Below are 14,693 nucleotides of genomic sequence, written 5' to 3' on the forward strand. Positions count from 1 at the left end.
CACTTTGGTGTCAATAAAGTTATCTGTCGCGTTATGTTCGACCAGAAGCATATCACTGATATGCTTCTGGTTCGACTGAATCAACCTATGAAAAGGTGAGTTCACTAGAAATCGCAACTCAAAATTTGTAATAACGCAAGACACACCCTGCGCCCCTTAGCAGGGCCTAAAACTAGTTATATAGACTTTGCAGTATTTATTTATCTCGTTATTATGCTTTGTGTTTTTTTTTCTTTTCAGGTGTTTAATTATTTGAATGTGAGATGTCGGGCAGATATGTTTGACAAGGATGTAATGATGCTACAGGTAAATTGCATATCTGAATAATTACAATGCTGATTATCACTTACCATGAAGTTATTGTATCGACTATTGTAAGTTGATACAGTGTTTATGCAGCTTAACTGTGGTGGTGACCTTGGAAAGTTGACGCGTCGAGCGCGGTCAGTCTTCGGAGTGACTCGGCTAAATTTTGTTGTCTTGTTTCCGCTGAAGGTTGTGGCGTCCTTTTTGGAGAGTGATTACTTCATGCTAGCCATGCTGGACAAGTTTGATCTGGTGGATTGGTCCAGGTGCGTTTAGTTGCTGTTCTTATAATCTTTTTATCGTCAAGAAAAAAAAGCAGCAAACAAAGAAATAATTTGCGATGGAAATTCGTCAATTACGTAGGAGCGCGGTCGTATTTATACAGGATAGCTTTAATCCCTTTAAAATGATGCCGCATAAGGCGGTACATGTATTTAGTTCTCACTTCCTATCGTGTAATCTATGTAAGACGAGATCGAGATAGCGTTTCATCACATTTCCAGAAAAGGAGAAGAATTGAAAATACGACGGGCAGCGAGGTATCTGACGAACTTTGAGGTGTAAGAAATGTGGAGAAAACACTGTCTTAAGTGTTTTGGTTTGTCCTCTCAATCCGAAACTAAGATCGTAAATATCTAATTGTACTAATTCAGTGCACCCCGATACTATTTGATTAATCGACTCGTTTTTAAGCAAACAATTTGCTTGAAGAATTCACATCTTAAATCTGCCTTGATTTACGTCTTTTGCTGAGAGTTGAACAGTCTTAAGATGCTTTCGTCATTCTTAGATAAATTTTCTAACATTTCTTTTCTTTGTTTAGACACGACTTTGACGATACAAAATATGACCAGGTAATTAATGTTTAATTTCACGCGAAATATTTCTTTTCACCTGACTGCTTGGCGCTTTTCATTCGACTGAACATCCCGGTTTGAACTGTATTGGATGTTAAAATGTTTCCAAACGTTCCGGAAACGAGGACAACCTCGCGTAGAAAACTCACCTTCCCGAAAGTTAACTTGTGGTTATCCTGAGTAAGTCAGTTAATTATTGTATCAAAATATTATGTAATGTGCACAAAGTTTAAAATAAGTAAACTAAATTGTAATTTTTCTATCAAAGGGTGTTTTTTGTCGTTGTTATTGATGCATTAATTTTGCTCCCAGAATTTTCACAATTCTCGGTTGAATGGTTTGCTCTAGGAAATTCGACAGGTTTTGGATTTTTTGGAATCTGACCCAAAAAATGTCCAACCATTCGCTCCCGTTCCGAAAATTGCGCATTTTTTTTTGTTGAGTGAAAAGCTGCTTTAGAAATCTGATCTACGTGTGTGTCACAAATAGTGTTGTGACAGTGAACTATATTAACGTGTTTGAGAGAGATGCTAACTGATGACACTTCATCTTTATTGTCTTTGTTTAAAGAGAAAATGAAACACCACTTTATTCAAGATTATTACATCTCTGTACGTCGCTCTTCCGCGATAAAATACTGTTTTGCAATCAGTGTAAGAACTTTAGTCGACTGGTAGTAAGCTTAACTGTTTGTTTATTTCAATCTGTGTGTGTAATTGTCTTTGTTTGTTTGTTGTGTCGCTGACCTAAACAAGTAAAATATCTTGTCTTTGAATTGGCTGTCAAACATTTTCAACTCTTTCAGGTAGCCAACACCCCTATCATTTTTGTTTTTAATCTATATTATTGTAATTAATTATTTCGAACTCTGGGGTGAAATAGAAGTTTTTGTTGTTGTCGTTGGTTATGTTGTTGTTTATTACGGTACCAAATGAAAATGCATTTAATGATGTTTTATGTGTGGTTTTGTTTTAGGAGAGACTTAACCAAAGGTTGACGATTGCAGAATCATTCTTTTCCTTGCTTATAGCCATTGTAGGTAAGCACGACTCGTGATTGCTTCATGTACATGAACTAACGTTTATAACACGTGTAGGTCTGTAAAAGCATTGATGATTGTCAAGACAACAGATCGAGTTTGTTAAGGCCTACATAAACAACGTGCCTAGCGTAGCAGTTACTCCTAGTTCGCACTGGCGATGACATGACGACATAACCGCTTACGTCAGTAATGTGAACATCGACATGAAGACAAGGAAAAGATCAGTTTTTCCCTCATGTCGTTATGTTTATGCTGTTATGTCATTATGTCAGTATGTTCACACTGCAAACATAACAGCATAACGTCCTTCTGATGTCGTCATGTCGTCGCTGTGTGAACTAAACCTTATCTTGCGCTTCACCAGGTATATTTAAGAAATCCCAACAGTTAAAATATTTCCCTTTTGTCAACAGGTGAGCGGTACATGCCTGGTGTTGGCCGTGTGTCAGCGGATGACTTCATGAGACGTGAGATTATCCACAAGTTATGCCTGCGTCCCATGACCCATAGCGAACTTATCAAGGCTCTTCCACTGCTGGACAACGAGTTAGAGGACGAGGAAGGCGTGGATGGAATCATTGAATCTGTGTCAATCTTTAAGTAAGGCACGACTTGTCTACATGTTTTACAGTTAATGTTCAGGGCGGTTTTTCCTGGCATGAAATACTTATAATAGAAAGTCGTTAAAAAATTACAAGCGGCTTCCGACACACTTCTCTGAAATGAAAGAAAACTTCGTGTCCCGAGAAGGATTCGAACCAGTGTCTCCCCGCATACTAGCCGGGCGTGATATCCACTGTACCATATAAAATAGTTTGAAAGTTGAAATATCCTCTGATGCTAACCATCGCCGTTCCAGATCAAGAAAAGGTGTGTTAATTATCAAACCCTTCAGTAAGCAGGATAAAAAAGATTACTGTTGGCATAGCTTGCAAGCGGAGACGTATTTCAGGCTGTCGCTTGTCTCCGGAGAAAAGCGACAGCTGCAAATACGTCTGTGTTCACAGACGATTGGCAGGGATCATACCGAGTTGAAGTACCCAATCAGACTGCGCCGAAAAGAATGCTATGCTCCAATTCGATTCGGACTGTTGTTATTTTATTGCAGGAAACCTGGAGTTACAGGACGAGGATTGTATGAACTGAAAGAAGAATATCTCAAGGACTACAATCCATTTTTCTATCACTACACGCGGATTGAACAGTCTAAGGTACATTCGGTTGTCTGTCTGTGACAGCAAATGATAGTAAATGGTTCTAGTTATGTCAAAGGAATCTTGAGCTGATCGTACAAAGTTCTGCGAGGTTTTTTCGTAAGCAAACAAACAGGTTAAGATTTATTTTGGAATGTCCTTGACCCTGCACATCTTTTGTTTTATGTTCATAGACTATGCATGAATTACATAATCGCAATTTTTCTATTCGTTAGTTGTATAAGCACACATAACCACCTTTTGTATTTTGCCAGGTTTTTTGCAGGCTCAACTCCCAAAATAGCAAGCAAAAACATACAACAAAGAACTTTGCCAGGTTTTATAACCACTCCTTTATTAACTATGGTTAAATTTAGACATCACACATTTTTCTCCATTAGGCTGAGGAACAGCAAAGAAAGAGGGTGAAAAAGGAAAACGAAGTTAAAGGTATAGCAACTTGTATATTTGTAGTAAGACGTAGGAATTTTAAGCCAATCACAGTTTAGCTCAAGTAGCCCCAGAACTACTGCGCGAGGTATTTACTGCGAGGAGTACTCGAGTTTTATTCTATCAAGGAATCTAATAGGCCAAGGAGAAACAAAAGTCATTACGTCACAGAAATCGTTTCCTGGCTCGGGTTCGCAGACGTTATTTTCAGCGGAGACAAGCGACAGCCGGAAATACGTCTGCGTTCGCAGGCTACGTTGTAGTGGATTAGTTCAATTTTTTTGTGACTGTGCATTGCGCGTTTTCCAGGCGGTCCACCACCCATCCCCCCTGAGTTCTGTACACCGTTCAGTAAGGTGTTGAATGTGTTGTGCTGTAAAACGCTTGTTGGACTCATGAACTCTCTGATTAGAAGAGCAACCACTGCACAACCCAGAGCTGTTACAGATCTCCTGGTACAACAGGTAAGTAGCTGATTATGAATGTTCCTTATCATTGATTACTAGTGTTGACTGGAGGCAGCGTGGCAGTGTGGATAGGGCGCCGGACTTGAAATCCGGAGTTCGCGGGTTCAAGTCCCGCTCTGACCACTATCTGTTGTTTTTCTCTCGGTGGTCGGTCACGAGTTGGATTCCTCGGATACGTTTGTAAATAGCCAACTAGTTTTCCACCGGCCAGTTTGAGGTTTTAACCTTGTTATGTTTGATTTGAATTTTTAACTTCGTATTCTCGGTAGTGGACTGGAACTAGCTTGCAATTGAGGCTCGTGCGGGGGAATATCATTAAAAAGAGATTAATGTCATTTACATTTGAAACGACTCCCCGCATTAGCCTCACTTGCAAGCTAGTTCCAGTCCAACCCTTAGAATACGAATGTGGCTTATTGTTCGGCCCCACGAGCCTTTAGCTATACACTAGCCGAGGGTTACTTAAGATTTTTTTTTATATTTTAGACTGTTTTACGTAAGGATCAAAAGAACATGGTGAATATACCATTTTTTGTTTCTCCTCTGTAGGTTCTTCATGTGATTTGTCTTGCTCTTCACGAAGAAAAAAGACACAGGATGAATCAAAAGACTGATGCGTTTAACTTTATTTCCATGGCAACTTCAAAACAAGGTATTTAGGATTTTATGTAACTCTCCCTGTAACCCGACTCTCCGAGTCAAACCGAACGCCGCGGTTTGAATTTGGCGCCGCCGTATCATCCTGACGCATGCGCAGCTCTGACCTTATCACTTCTGACCATTGGCAATCACAAAGACTGTTAGGGTTAATTTTGCAGTTTTGCGCCGTCCTACTAAACGTAGCAGTGGTTTTCAATATGTTGGTTTTGTCCCTAGGAAGGTTTAGCGCTCGAAACGATTTTCCAAATTCGCTGAGGGGTTATTTTCCTTTTATCGAACTTCAAATAAGTTTTCAGTGTTTGGTTCATTGTCAAATGTGAGTGTTTCTGACAGTGTTTTGTCATGTTCGGTGTTTGTAGATCATCCTCAGTCTCTTCTAGCGTCACTGGAGAGCCTTCAAAGTAGTGAAGTGATCGAGGAACACTCTGCGCAGCTCGACTGGATTATTAAGGTAACTTGTTCACTTGGACTGAGAATCAAAACAAGACTTCTTTGTTGCTGGGTCATCGCGCTACTTGATGGCTTCATGAGTGACTGCTGATACAGTTGGACCCCCGTCATTTCGAACTCAAAACCATTCCCCTCGGATTTTCCCTTCAGTCATTTAGTATCGGCTGTTTGGAACTATTTTTCGTTTCCCCTGTGAGTTCGAAATAGCGGGGTTCAACTGTATTCTCCAAATTTGTCCCCTGCTTTTTTTTTTTTTCACACCCACTGCGATATCTTTGCTATAAATCTGTGCTTCATTATGCAGAGGTATGCAAGTGGAGATTAACTATTGAATTGTTATTAATTATCAATTACGAAGATGACGGTGATGGTAATGATAGTGGCGACGACAATGGTAACAACCACGATGATGATGACTATGATATTGATAATGATGATGATGACGATGATATTGATAATGATGACGATGATATTGATAATGATGACGATGATATTGATAATGATGATGATGACGATGACGATGATGATGATGATGATGATTATGTTATTGTGATCATAACGTTGGTGACTGGCGAGAACCATGATGACAAATACGATGGCGATTACTGACAGAGATTAAATTAGTGATAACCATGACGATATGTTGATGATTAGTGATGAAAATTGACAGTCTACATATGACTAATTGGGAAGAAAATCGAAATCTGGTGCTACTGATAACATTAGTAACAACAACAGTGAAGGATTTCATAATTAAGATAAATGATTCCTCGTCTGTAATAACTGTTTCTGTGATGGTATTTAAGTAGTTCTTGTTTGGAACACTAGGTAATCAAAATTTACTCACTTGTTGTAGACTTTCCACGAGGAGCTCGTTGTGCGTGAACACAAGCCCCAGGGGGTGGGTATTGTGCAGCGTACCCCACTAGAGAGGAGCACTTCACAGGAAGAGGAGAAAGCAAGGAGGGCGAAGCTTGCTCAGGAGAGGAGAGCCAAGATCATGGCACAGATGTCTGCCTTACAGAAAGCATTCATCAAGGAAAATGCTGAATTACTGGCATCAATGGAAACTGAAGGGTATATTTTGAATCTATATTGTATCTTGATAGCTTTTTGAGAGCCTATTGCCTATCACACACGCAAGTGGACAGGTTTAAGTCAATTTTGCCATTCTTTCTTCTACCTTGGAGTATGTAAACGGGCGTCTCTTTGTGAGCGCTTAATAGCTTTTATTACAGTTCTTAGTGGTTTGACACACAAGCAGGCATCGGATTGCTAGTATGCCTTCTCAAGCAAAGGATATATTATTATGGCCTCGAATGTTTTAACAGCGATTCTTTCCCCGCTTTAGAAGTTACATCCTGAAAAATTCCATACTGATGACGAAGTATACGGAGATCTATATATTTTCAGTGTCTTGGACTGGTTGTTACTTGCACGCGAAAATTTGTAACCCAGCAACAACCAATCAGAGATGCTACACGAATCACGGAGTACTACGTCATCAGTATGGAATTTTTGAGTCGAATCTCAGACGTGAAAAATTACAGCGCGAAAGAGACGCGAGTTGTTTACTGCGCTCGTCGCGTTTTACGCTCTTAGTTTAGCATAGATGAACCTTGAAGATAGTTTACTTACGATGTGTTTTATTTACCTCATGTGCTGTAGCGCCAACACAGTGGAGCCGAGTACTGCGCAGAGCAGCGGAGAGAGCTCACAAGAAGAACCAGTAGTACTTGGTGTTCAGCGGTGCTGGAAAGAAATGCGATCTCCGCGCTATGCAACCGAGCCTTGTATTTTGTGCCAAGAACAGCAGGAGGTGAGAAAAACAAGACCGTGTGACATTTAGCTTACAGTTTCTGCCAGAGGTAAAGTGTTAACGACAGAATACTTTCGTGACATTCCCATTTAAACTCCTTTATTTACGTCGTTGGACAATATTACATAAGACTGTCACGCAGTGAGCTTTGGATACCTGTGTTGTCACGGCGGCAATGACTGTTACCAAGGAAAGGAATAATTCTTCGCAAAGAAAGGAAAAAAGAAAATTGATTGCTTGGGAAATTCAATATGGCTGCCGTGATACAAATGTTGAGATGAATTTTTTAATTTTCTGTTGGCAGGTCAACAGTGATGGGCGAGCCATCGTTATGGCCTCTTTCGTCCAGCGCTCGACCGTGTTGTCTCGTTCCCGCGGGAAGATGTTCGACAACGGTGACGAGCTGGACCCGCTGTACACCCCAGGGGACCAGTACTGGGGCGTTCATGTCAGCAGCTGTGGTCACATGATGCACAGTGACTGCTGGCAGGGATTTTACACGTCTGTTGTAGTGAAGGAACGAAGAGCTTTGCGTCTTGGCCAGCATTTTAGTGTGGATGTCACTAGACGAGAGTACCTGTGTCCACTGTGTGGGTGCATCAGCAACAGTGTTCTGCCTGTATTACCTGCACTGTTTAGCGGACGGGGAGAGGGGTAAGGATTGAATTGTCACTCTAAAGAAATTTTGATATGAGAGGAATGGTATAAACCAAATTTCTATCAATTCTCGGCATTTTGCAGAGTCAAAAAAAAAAAGGTTAAGTCTGCATGCGAGTCTGTAGCGACTAGGAGTATTTCTACCTCCCTCTGGATGGGGGGAGATGGGGCAGAGTCAAAGTTTTAGCAAAATGTACGAGCTTCAAAGTCTCATTTAACCAACAAGTACCATCCCAAAAAATATTGTGTACCTTGCTAATTTGTAAGTGGATTATTCCCAGCCAAATTTTATCAGCAACCGTCGAAGAAAATTGCGCTCGTTGTCTGTCAGCTGTTTTTCGCTTTCATGGTCGAATGAAAACTAAGCGTCAGAATGACTGAGTTCCCCTGTATGCCACAACTTCTTCTTTAATAATAATGAAAATAAGATTGGATTTATATAGTGCTGCAATTATAAAATATGCTAAAGCGCTTTACAATGTAAAATTAACATTAAAGTAAAAATATAAGAAAAATGTATTTATAATACAATCAGAAAAAAGACGTTTTTTTCGGGGTTACGTCACCCTCTCTATTTGTCATTAAAGTGTGCATTTTTTAATTTCACTGCAGTGTCGAGGAAGTTACAGGTCCAGAATTTTTAAGCAGTGTACAGGATTTGGTGTCGTCAAATCTCAGTTTGTTATCCGAAGAAGATGAAAAGAAAGGAAAGAAAGGTAAATTTTAGCCAGCAAGCAGGCAGTTCGCGGGGAAAGAAAAAAGAAGGAAAGAAAAAACGTGATGATCTCTCCTGTCTCTGAAATCTTTCACCCGCAGTTCAAATATATAGGGTTTCATACATTCACTTGTGAATAAACCAAAGAATAACAAGGACGGGACAGGAGAGACTGATTACGAACTACGAACACAAGTCGTCACGCTGCATTTTTCAAAACGAATCATGCGTGACCTAGGCCTAAAAAATCTTACCCTTTAATTTGTTACCCTTTACTTTCTTTCGTACAATTTTAAGACTTTCTGTTATCTAGGAGAAAAAAAAAATCATTCATTCTTGAAACCCTTTTCGTGTTTGCATGTAACACTTCTGAGATCTTGAAATCGAATTTCCTCTGACCTGAGCGAAAAAATATCGCGTGCTTCTGTTAAGGATTTTGAAATAAATATCGAAGGCCAGGTACACAAATAATTGTTTCTCAAATCTTGGTTTTAATTGACTTTCTTCCAACTTACTGTATTATGATTATGTTCCATGCAGTCTTATCTCCAGTTCCCGAGAGGTTCCAAGCAGTATTTCAAAATCTTCTGAAAAGTGGGTAAGTTGTGAACTTAAGTTGTCTTCTTTTTGTAGATAGTTCCCTTATTCACTAACATACAACTGTTATTACATTTGTCCAGAACGAAGTTTTCTGACGATCTGAAGGAAATGATGAAGGTTTTCTCGCAGTCTTGTTTTACGGTGAGTGGTAGCCTTTGTAGCAAGCGTTTCCGTGGGGTTTGGAAGCAACGAAAGACCGAGGAACGGGATTTTCGGTGTTTTGTCTGCGCGGAAAATGGGGCGAGAACCAAAAAAAAGAGAGAGACGGGGAGGAGCACTCTGCAGAGACTTCTGGAAGAGTTTTGAAATAACACACCTAAATTTCCTTCAGTAAATTTTACATGCTACCAACTACACTCTTAATGGCTAAAGAAAAGAGCTCACTGAATTTCCCTGTCAGGTTGGTTTGGGTGTTGACCCGAATGAAGATGACAGACGTGTTCCTCTGCTGGTGTTGGAAGCGTGCACTTACACCATACAAAGTGGAGGTACGTACGCGTTCTGCGTTCGTATTGAACTCGTTTTGCGTTCGCGCTGAATACGTCTTGCGTTCCTATTGAACCAGTTTTGGAGTGGTATTGACTGCTTAGATTGAACGATGTTAACTGCGGAAATGAAAGTGAAATGAAGACGTGACCGTCGCAGTTGTAATCGCAATTTAAGCAATTGCCAATGAAGCACGAAAAAGGATTTCGGGGCCTCAACGGATATTGAACCCATGCGCTGTGCTTTAGCGCAGCAGTGCTCAACCAGCTGAGCTATTAAGACCCATACATCGAGAGTAGACCAAGTTATCGAGTTCATCTCGACCCGTGAAAGGAACGAAACTTTCGTTCCTGGCATAGGTTCTTTCGTTTTTGGCATAGATTGAAAATGTGAACTGCGGAAATACAAATGAAACATCTTCACATCTTCATTTCATTTGTACTGACTGCGTTTTGCTCGCTTATTGACATGTTTGCATTTGCTGATTGTGCACGTTTGATTTTGGTATGCGGTACATTTCATGTGGACTAATTTGCTTTCTTTTCTGTTGCCAGAGAGTGCTCTAAGAACAAATTGCCAACCTCTTTTTTCAGGACTTACAACTCGCCAGGTAACATTTCTACAGAAGAGATATTTCATCCAACCATTGCAGTCACATAAATGTCAGTATGATTGTTTTATTTTTGCAGTCTCAGTGTATGGCGGCCTTAACGCGTCTTGCTGCAGTTGTGTCGGGGATCTCTCCCAGCAAAGTCGTTCAACGCCACTGTCTTCGATTGCTGTCCGGTAAGTTCACCAATCAAATCACAACTTGTAATCTTATTTCGAGGTCGACGCGCATTTCCTTGCCCAGCCCCACTGGTTAACGCGGCAGGTGGGACCCAGAATCGGCAGGTCCTGGGTGCAAGCTTTAGCCAGCGTTACTGCGTTATGCTGTGGAGAGAAAAAAACTAATAAACACAAGCCTTTCTTCTCACGGATGAGTACACGGTGAATAAGCCTCTTGGGCGGATCTGGGGCGGGGGGGGGGGGGTTCTAAATTAAAATATATGAGACTTTATAGCGCGCTGACTTGGAGTCAGAATGTCGGAAAGTCTCGATTTTAAAACTTTTCTAGGGGAGGACGCTCCCGGAAACCCTACGGGGGACCCCGTCTCTAAAAAGCTGTATCCGCCCCAGGGCCTTATGTGTGATTACGTGTCAGTTGCTCAAGCACATTTGAAAGATCAAGCAGATTACAGATGAATATTCTTTTATCCATGCTTCTTTGATGGAATGCAGGAATTGTCACATCGAATGCAAGTCTTCGTGGGGAAATAAGCCGGCCAGTGTTTGCCTTAAAATATGGATAAGGCTATGATTAGAAAACCTGACAAGATAATGGGCAGTAACATGAAATGTCCTTACTTTATACTAATAAAACTTATTGCACGTACTGTAACAGTTAATACCAACCTTTTTAAGAAGAGAAAATGTCAACATAGAGTGTTTTCACATGATTTCACGGCAGCCATATTGGCGTCTCAAAACAATGAAACGGCGCCATTCCAAACCAGTCCTCTCGGGGTTGAACTCCGTTCTTAAAAACTTCCTTTTGTTTCATGGCTGCTGTTCACGTAAGTGGAAACGCTCTATAATCTTCAAGACTGTATTTTTTGTCTTCCCGATGTCAGATAAGTCCAGGATTGAACACTAATGAGATTCAAATTCCTTATGATAAGTGTCCTCATTGGTAAAAAGTCACCAAAACACACACAGTTCTGTCAAATATGAAGTAACACGAAAATGTCAAATAACCCTCCTAAATATGAAGTTCTAATTAAACAATACTTAAGTTCATTCCAGGACATAAGTGGCCGATGTATTAGTATGCTAACTTTTCAATTCTTGGTTCCAGTCCTAACTCCTGACGCGGTTCCAGGTGATGAGGGTCCCTCCCTCCTGGAATTGGATTTGTTCAGTTTAATGGTTAGTAAACTTCGTTCTTTATCGACTAGAACATTGTACATTCACCGTTACTGAAGCTCTTCTTCCCCCTTAGGGATAGCTCGCTCTTTACGAACCTGAGGGGGAGGGGGTGGGGGGAAAGTAATGTTTTTGTTCCGTGAGATAAGACGTTCAGATTGTACTGTGCATTGTACTGTAATTGTACCGTGTTTTACATGGTCTGTACAAAACTTTCAGTGTTTGATTCGTCTACTTCAGAGCTCGCTTTCTGTTCATAGTGACTTGTGGAAGGACTGTCGATTCTTACTTCATGGCTTACAACATCGCTTTCTTTACAATCAAAATTTGAACCCAGCCCTTTTCGAGCTACAAATTTTTATATTTTCATCTCTTTGGTTTGCCAAGTTTTTCTTCATAGCACTTGTTCTTTGAAATCTTTAGAAACGCTTGACTTAATGACACGATCAAATATCCGATCTATTCCAGTTCATTTATTGTCAATTCTAATTTGTTTCCAGGTAAAGCTCCGCCTGGCGCTACCGAGCATGTTACATCAGGAGTCTGGTGATGGGGGCGCGTCACCTGTCTTGAAGAGCATTGTGGGTCTAAACTCTCCAGTTACAATTGATCAGAGGGTGTTTCAGCTGACATTGATGGCGCGTGTTGTTCAAATTCTTCTCAGTACTTCCCCTGATCTGCCAAGTAAGAGTTGAGCACTTTCTGATGTCATTCATCAGTTTGTTCCACGAAGAAGTCAAAGTTATGTGTAGGAAGGCAATCATAACCGGGACGGTGGTTTGGAAATCTGACCTTAATCGGCGGAGATGTTTTGCGATTTAATTTTTCCTTGTTCTCCTTGGTTTTAGTTTCGATTGAGCAGATTTTCGCAGTATAATACACGGCTTCGTCACTCTCTAAAAAACATGCACAGTATACGTGCGTGAAACAAAACGCGGTTTTCAATTCCTTGAAAAGAAATGATGACACTGTTAAGATGAGTAATCTATTAATTACGGCATTCATCTAATTTTATACTGTGGTCCTAGTAGGGAACTTAGGGATACGGGGTATGTGGGTAAATAATTGACCGGACTCAGGATATTTGGGGGAAAAATTAATGGGATATGGGATTTTAAGATAAGATAAAACGGGATATGGAGTGGGAAAATCATTAATTTTTGCAACTGGAATAAACGGGATACAGAATATTTTGGCCAAAATTTAACGGGATGTGTGATATTTAGGACCCCGCCCCATGGCTAATGGCTTGAGACCACGAAGCCTTTTCTTTTTAGCCAGTCAGGCTGAGCGAACGTGGAATACAAACTGTAGAGAACCATCAAAATGTTATAACCGCATGACGCGACAAACGACTCAAGTGCTGCTAGTAATTTGTCTCACTTCACAGCTCATTATTTGGTAGGTGCTGAAAACGAAGATGAATCAATGGACCAGGAAGAACCTCGTCAAAACGAGACTGCTAATTTGGCTGCCCTGTGGGGTAAACTGAGGCACTGGGCCGGGTGAGTGAGAATCAGATCTGGCTGTCTGCTAAATTCGCTCCCTTGTAGTTGATGTTGCTACCCTCAAATCTTCAAGGCCTGCAAGACCATACCGCCGTTTCTTGAGAGAAATGATCAGTTTTCAAATCAGAAAGTAAATAGTGTACACAATCATAGAGAAAATACCCTGCCCATATCTGCATCATAACAGACCTTGTACAAAGTGGAAGGAAACATCTAGAGAGTTTTTTTTGCCTTAAACATGCTTATTTTCAAATCATGTGACCTACATGTATTTTATGGCTACTTTGTTCTAGTTCCCAGTCCGCTACTCCACACCCCATGCCACTGGAGCTTCTTGGTCACGCGAAAACACAGTTGTTACCATTCCTCCGCTGTTCAGCTTTGTTCTTCCATTTCCTGACCGAAATTCCAGGACCAGCACTCTTGAAAGGTAAACGATGAACGGATTAGCGTAATGTCGGGTTGGCTTGTAGTGAATGAACTGTAGCTGTCACAGGAAGCGTGGTGATGTAATGGCGGGTAAGAGCGTTGGACTCCAGATCGAGCGGTCCGGGTTCGAGCCCTGGCCGAGGTCATTACATTTTACTCTTGGGCAAGACACTTTACTCTCACAGTGCCTCTCTCCACACAGGTGTATAAATGAGAACTGGTGAATTGCTACAGCCACATTACATGGCAAAATGCTAAATTAATGGGTGATGGACTAGCATTCCATCTAGGGAGAGTAATAATGCTATAGTCGTTTTACGCTGCATAAATCGAAGGGACGTACCGGCCCAAATGAACTACCCAGTTTGTCCAATCCGTCGTATTTGAACTGACTTTTTGACACTTTTTATTGTACTTTGAGTTGTCCAAAGCACATGCTAAGTTTGGTAAAGCAATTCATGAAGCTTTTTACCCAGATCCCAACCGGCCGTCACTGTCCGAGGAGCTGGAGATCTTGAGCCGATACCTTTCAGTGCCTAAAGACACGACGTGCTTATTGCAGTGGAATCACGACAGTGCTTGTATAAGCTCGTCCACTATCTCTACCACCATCAAAAGGTTAGCGTACTTATGAATGAAAGAGCGGTTTTTTTAAATTAAAACTAACGAAATGGTTCCCTTACATTTTAGCCTCAAAACTCGACTTACAGCCGTAAACTGATTATTAGTTTTATTTACCTATTTTGCTCTCTTTTAACAGATGGTGCAGTCACGAACAAGTCAAGAAAACTTTGGCTACTGCTGGAGTGGAATCTCTTGGGTGAGTGAAAAGACAATCACATCTGATTCTATATGTCCGCTGGCAGAGTTGACTTGAAAATGAATTGTTATTTAAAGTAGGAATCTTGTGACTGATGCTACACAGAATTTCCACCCAGTTTTGAAGTTTTACACGTGTATTTTTGGTAGATTAAACCTCAGGTTACAACTTTACTACTCGTATCGCTCAATTCTCTTGCAAATGTTTTTTTGTGATGTCAACCAAGATGTCCAGTCCTCTGCCGCGCGAACGCCTAACACTTCACATAA

General features: G+C 40.9%; 1 protein-coding gene across 2 annotated transcripts in view; it reads left to right on the forward strand.

Annotated features, from left to right (window-relative positions):
• LOC110045489 (E3 ubiquitin-protein ligase UBR2-like) overlaps positions 1 to 14,693 on the forward strand; it is a 36,466-nt gene that overhangs the window by 18,540 nt on the left and 3,233 nt on the right. Inside the window, exons 22-46 of one of the 2 annotated variants that reach the window (XM_089292192.1) lie at positions 241 to 306; positions 496 to 572; positions 1,130 to 1,160; positions 2,139 to 2,202; positions 2,619 to 2,805; positions 3,314 to 3,416; positions 3,800 to 3,848; positions 4,158 to 4,312; positions 4,865 to 4,967; positions 5,335 to 5,426; positions 6,282 to 6,502; positions 7,094 to 7,244; positions 7,549 to 7,898; positions 8,514 to 8,617; positions 9,157 to 9,214; positions 9,297 to 9,357; positions 9,617 to 9,704; positions 10,257 to 10,312; positions 10,392 to 10,488; positions 11,600 to 11,670; positions 12,168 to 12,351; positions 13,058 to 13,172; positions 13,469 to 13,605; positions 14,081 to 14,222; positions 14,365 to 14,424. In XM_089292192.1, coding sequence (XP_089148318.1) covers positions 241 to 306; positions 496 to 572; positions 1,130 to 1,160; positions 2,139 to 2,202; positions 2,619 to 2,805; positions 3,314 to 3,416; positions 3,800 to 3,848; positions 4,158 to 4,312; positions 4,865 to 4,967; positions 5,335 to 5,426; positions 6,282 to 6,502; positions 7,094 to 7,244; positions 7,549 to 7,898; positions 8,514 to 8,617; positions 9,157 to 9,214; positions 9,297 to 9,357; positions 9,617 to 9,704; positions 10,257 to 10,312; positions 10,392 to 10,488; positions 11,600 to 11,670; positions 12,168 to 12,351; positions 13,058 to 13,172; positions 13,469 to 13,605; positions 14,081 to 14,222; positions 14,365 to 14,424 — 2,822 coding nt within the window. The remainder of the gene's footprint in view (positions 1 to 240; positions 307 to 495; positions 573 to 1,129; positions 1,161 to 2,138; positions 2,203 to 2,618; positions 2,806 to 3,313; positions 3,417 to 3,799; positions 3,849 to 4,157; positions 4,313 to 4,864; positions 4,968 to 5,334; positions 5,427 to 6,281; positions 6,503 to 7,093; positions 7,245 to 7,548; positions 7,899 to 8,513; positions 8,618 to 9,156; positions 9,215 to 9,296; positions 9,358 to 9,616; positions 9,705 to 10,256; positions 10,313 to 10,391; positions 10,489 to 11,599; positions 11,671 to 12,167; positions 12,352 to 13,057; positions 13,173 to 13,468; positions 13,606 to 14,080; positions 14,223 to 14,364; positions 14,425 to 14,693) is intronic. The other variant, XM_089292193.1, reaches the window with a different exon arrangement.

The sequence above is a fragment of the Orbicella faveolata genome, unplaced genomic scaffold, assembly GCF_042242905.1.
Source record: "Orbicella faveolata isolate gen_17 unplaced genomic scaffold, um_ofav_v1 contig_24, whole genome shotgun sequence".
Classification (NCBI taxonomy): Eukaryota; Metazoa; Cnidaria; class Anthozoa; order Scleractinia; family Merulinidae; genus Orbicella; species Orbicella faveolata.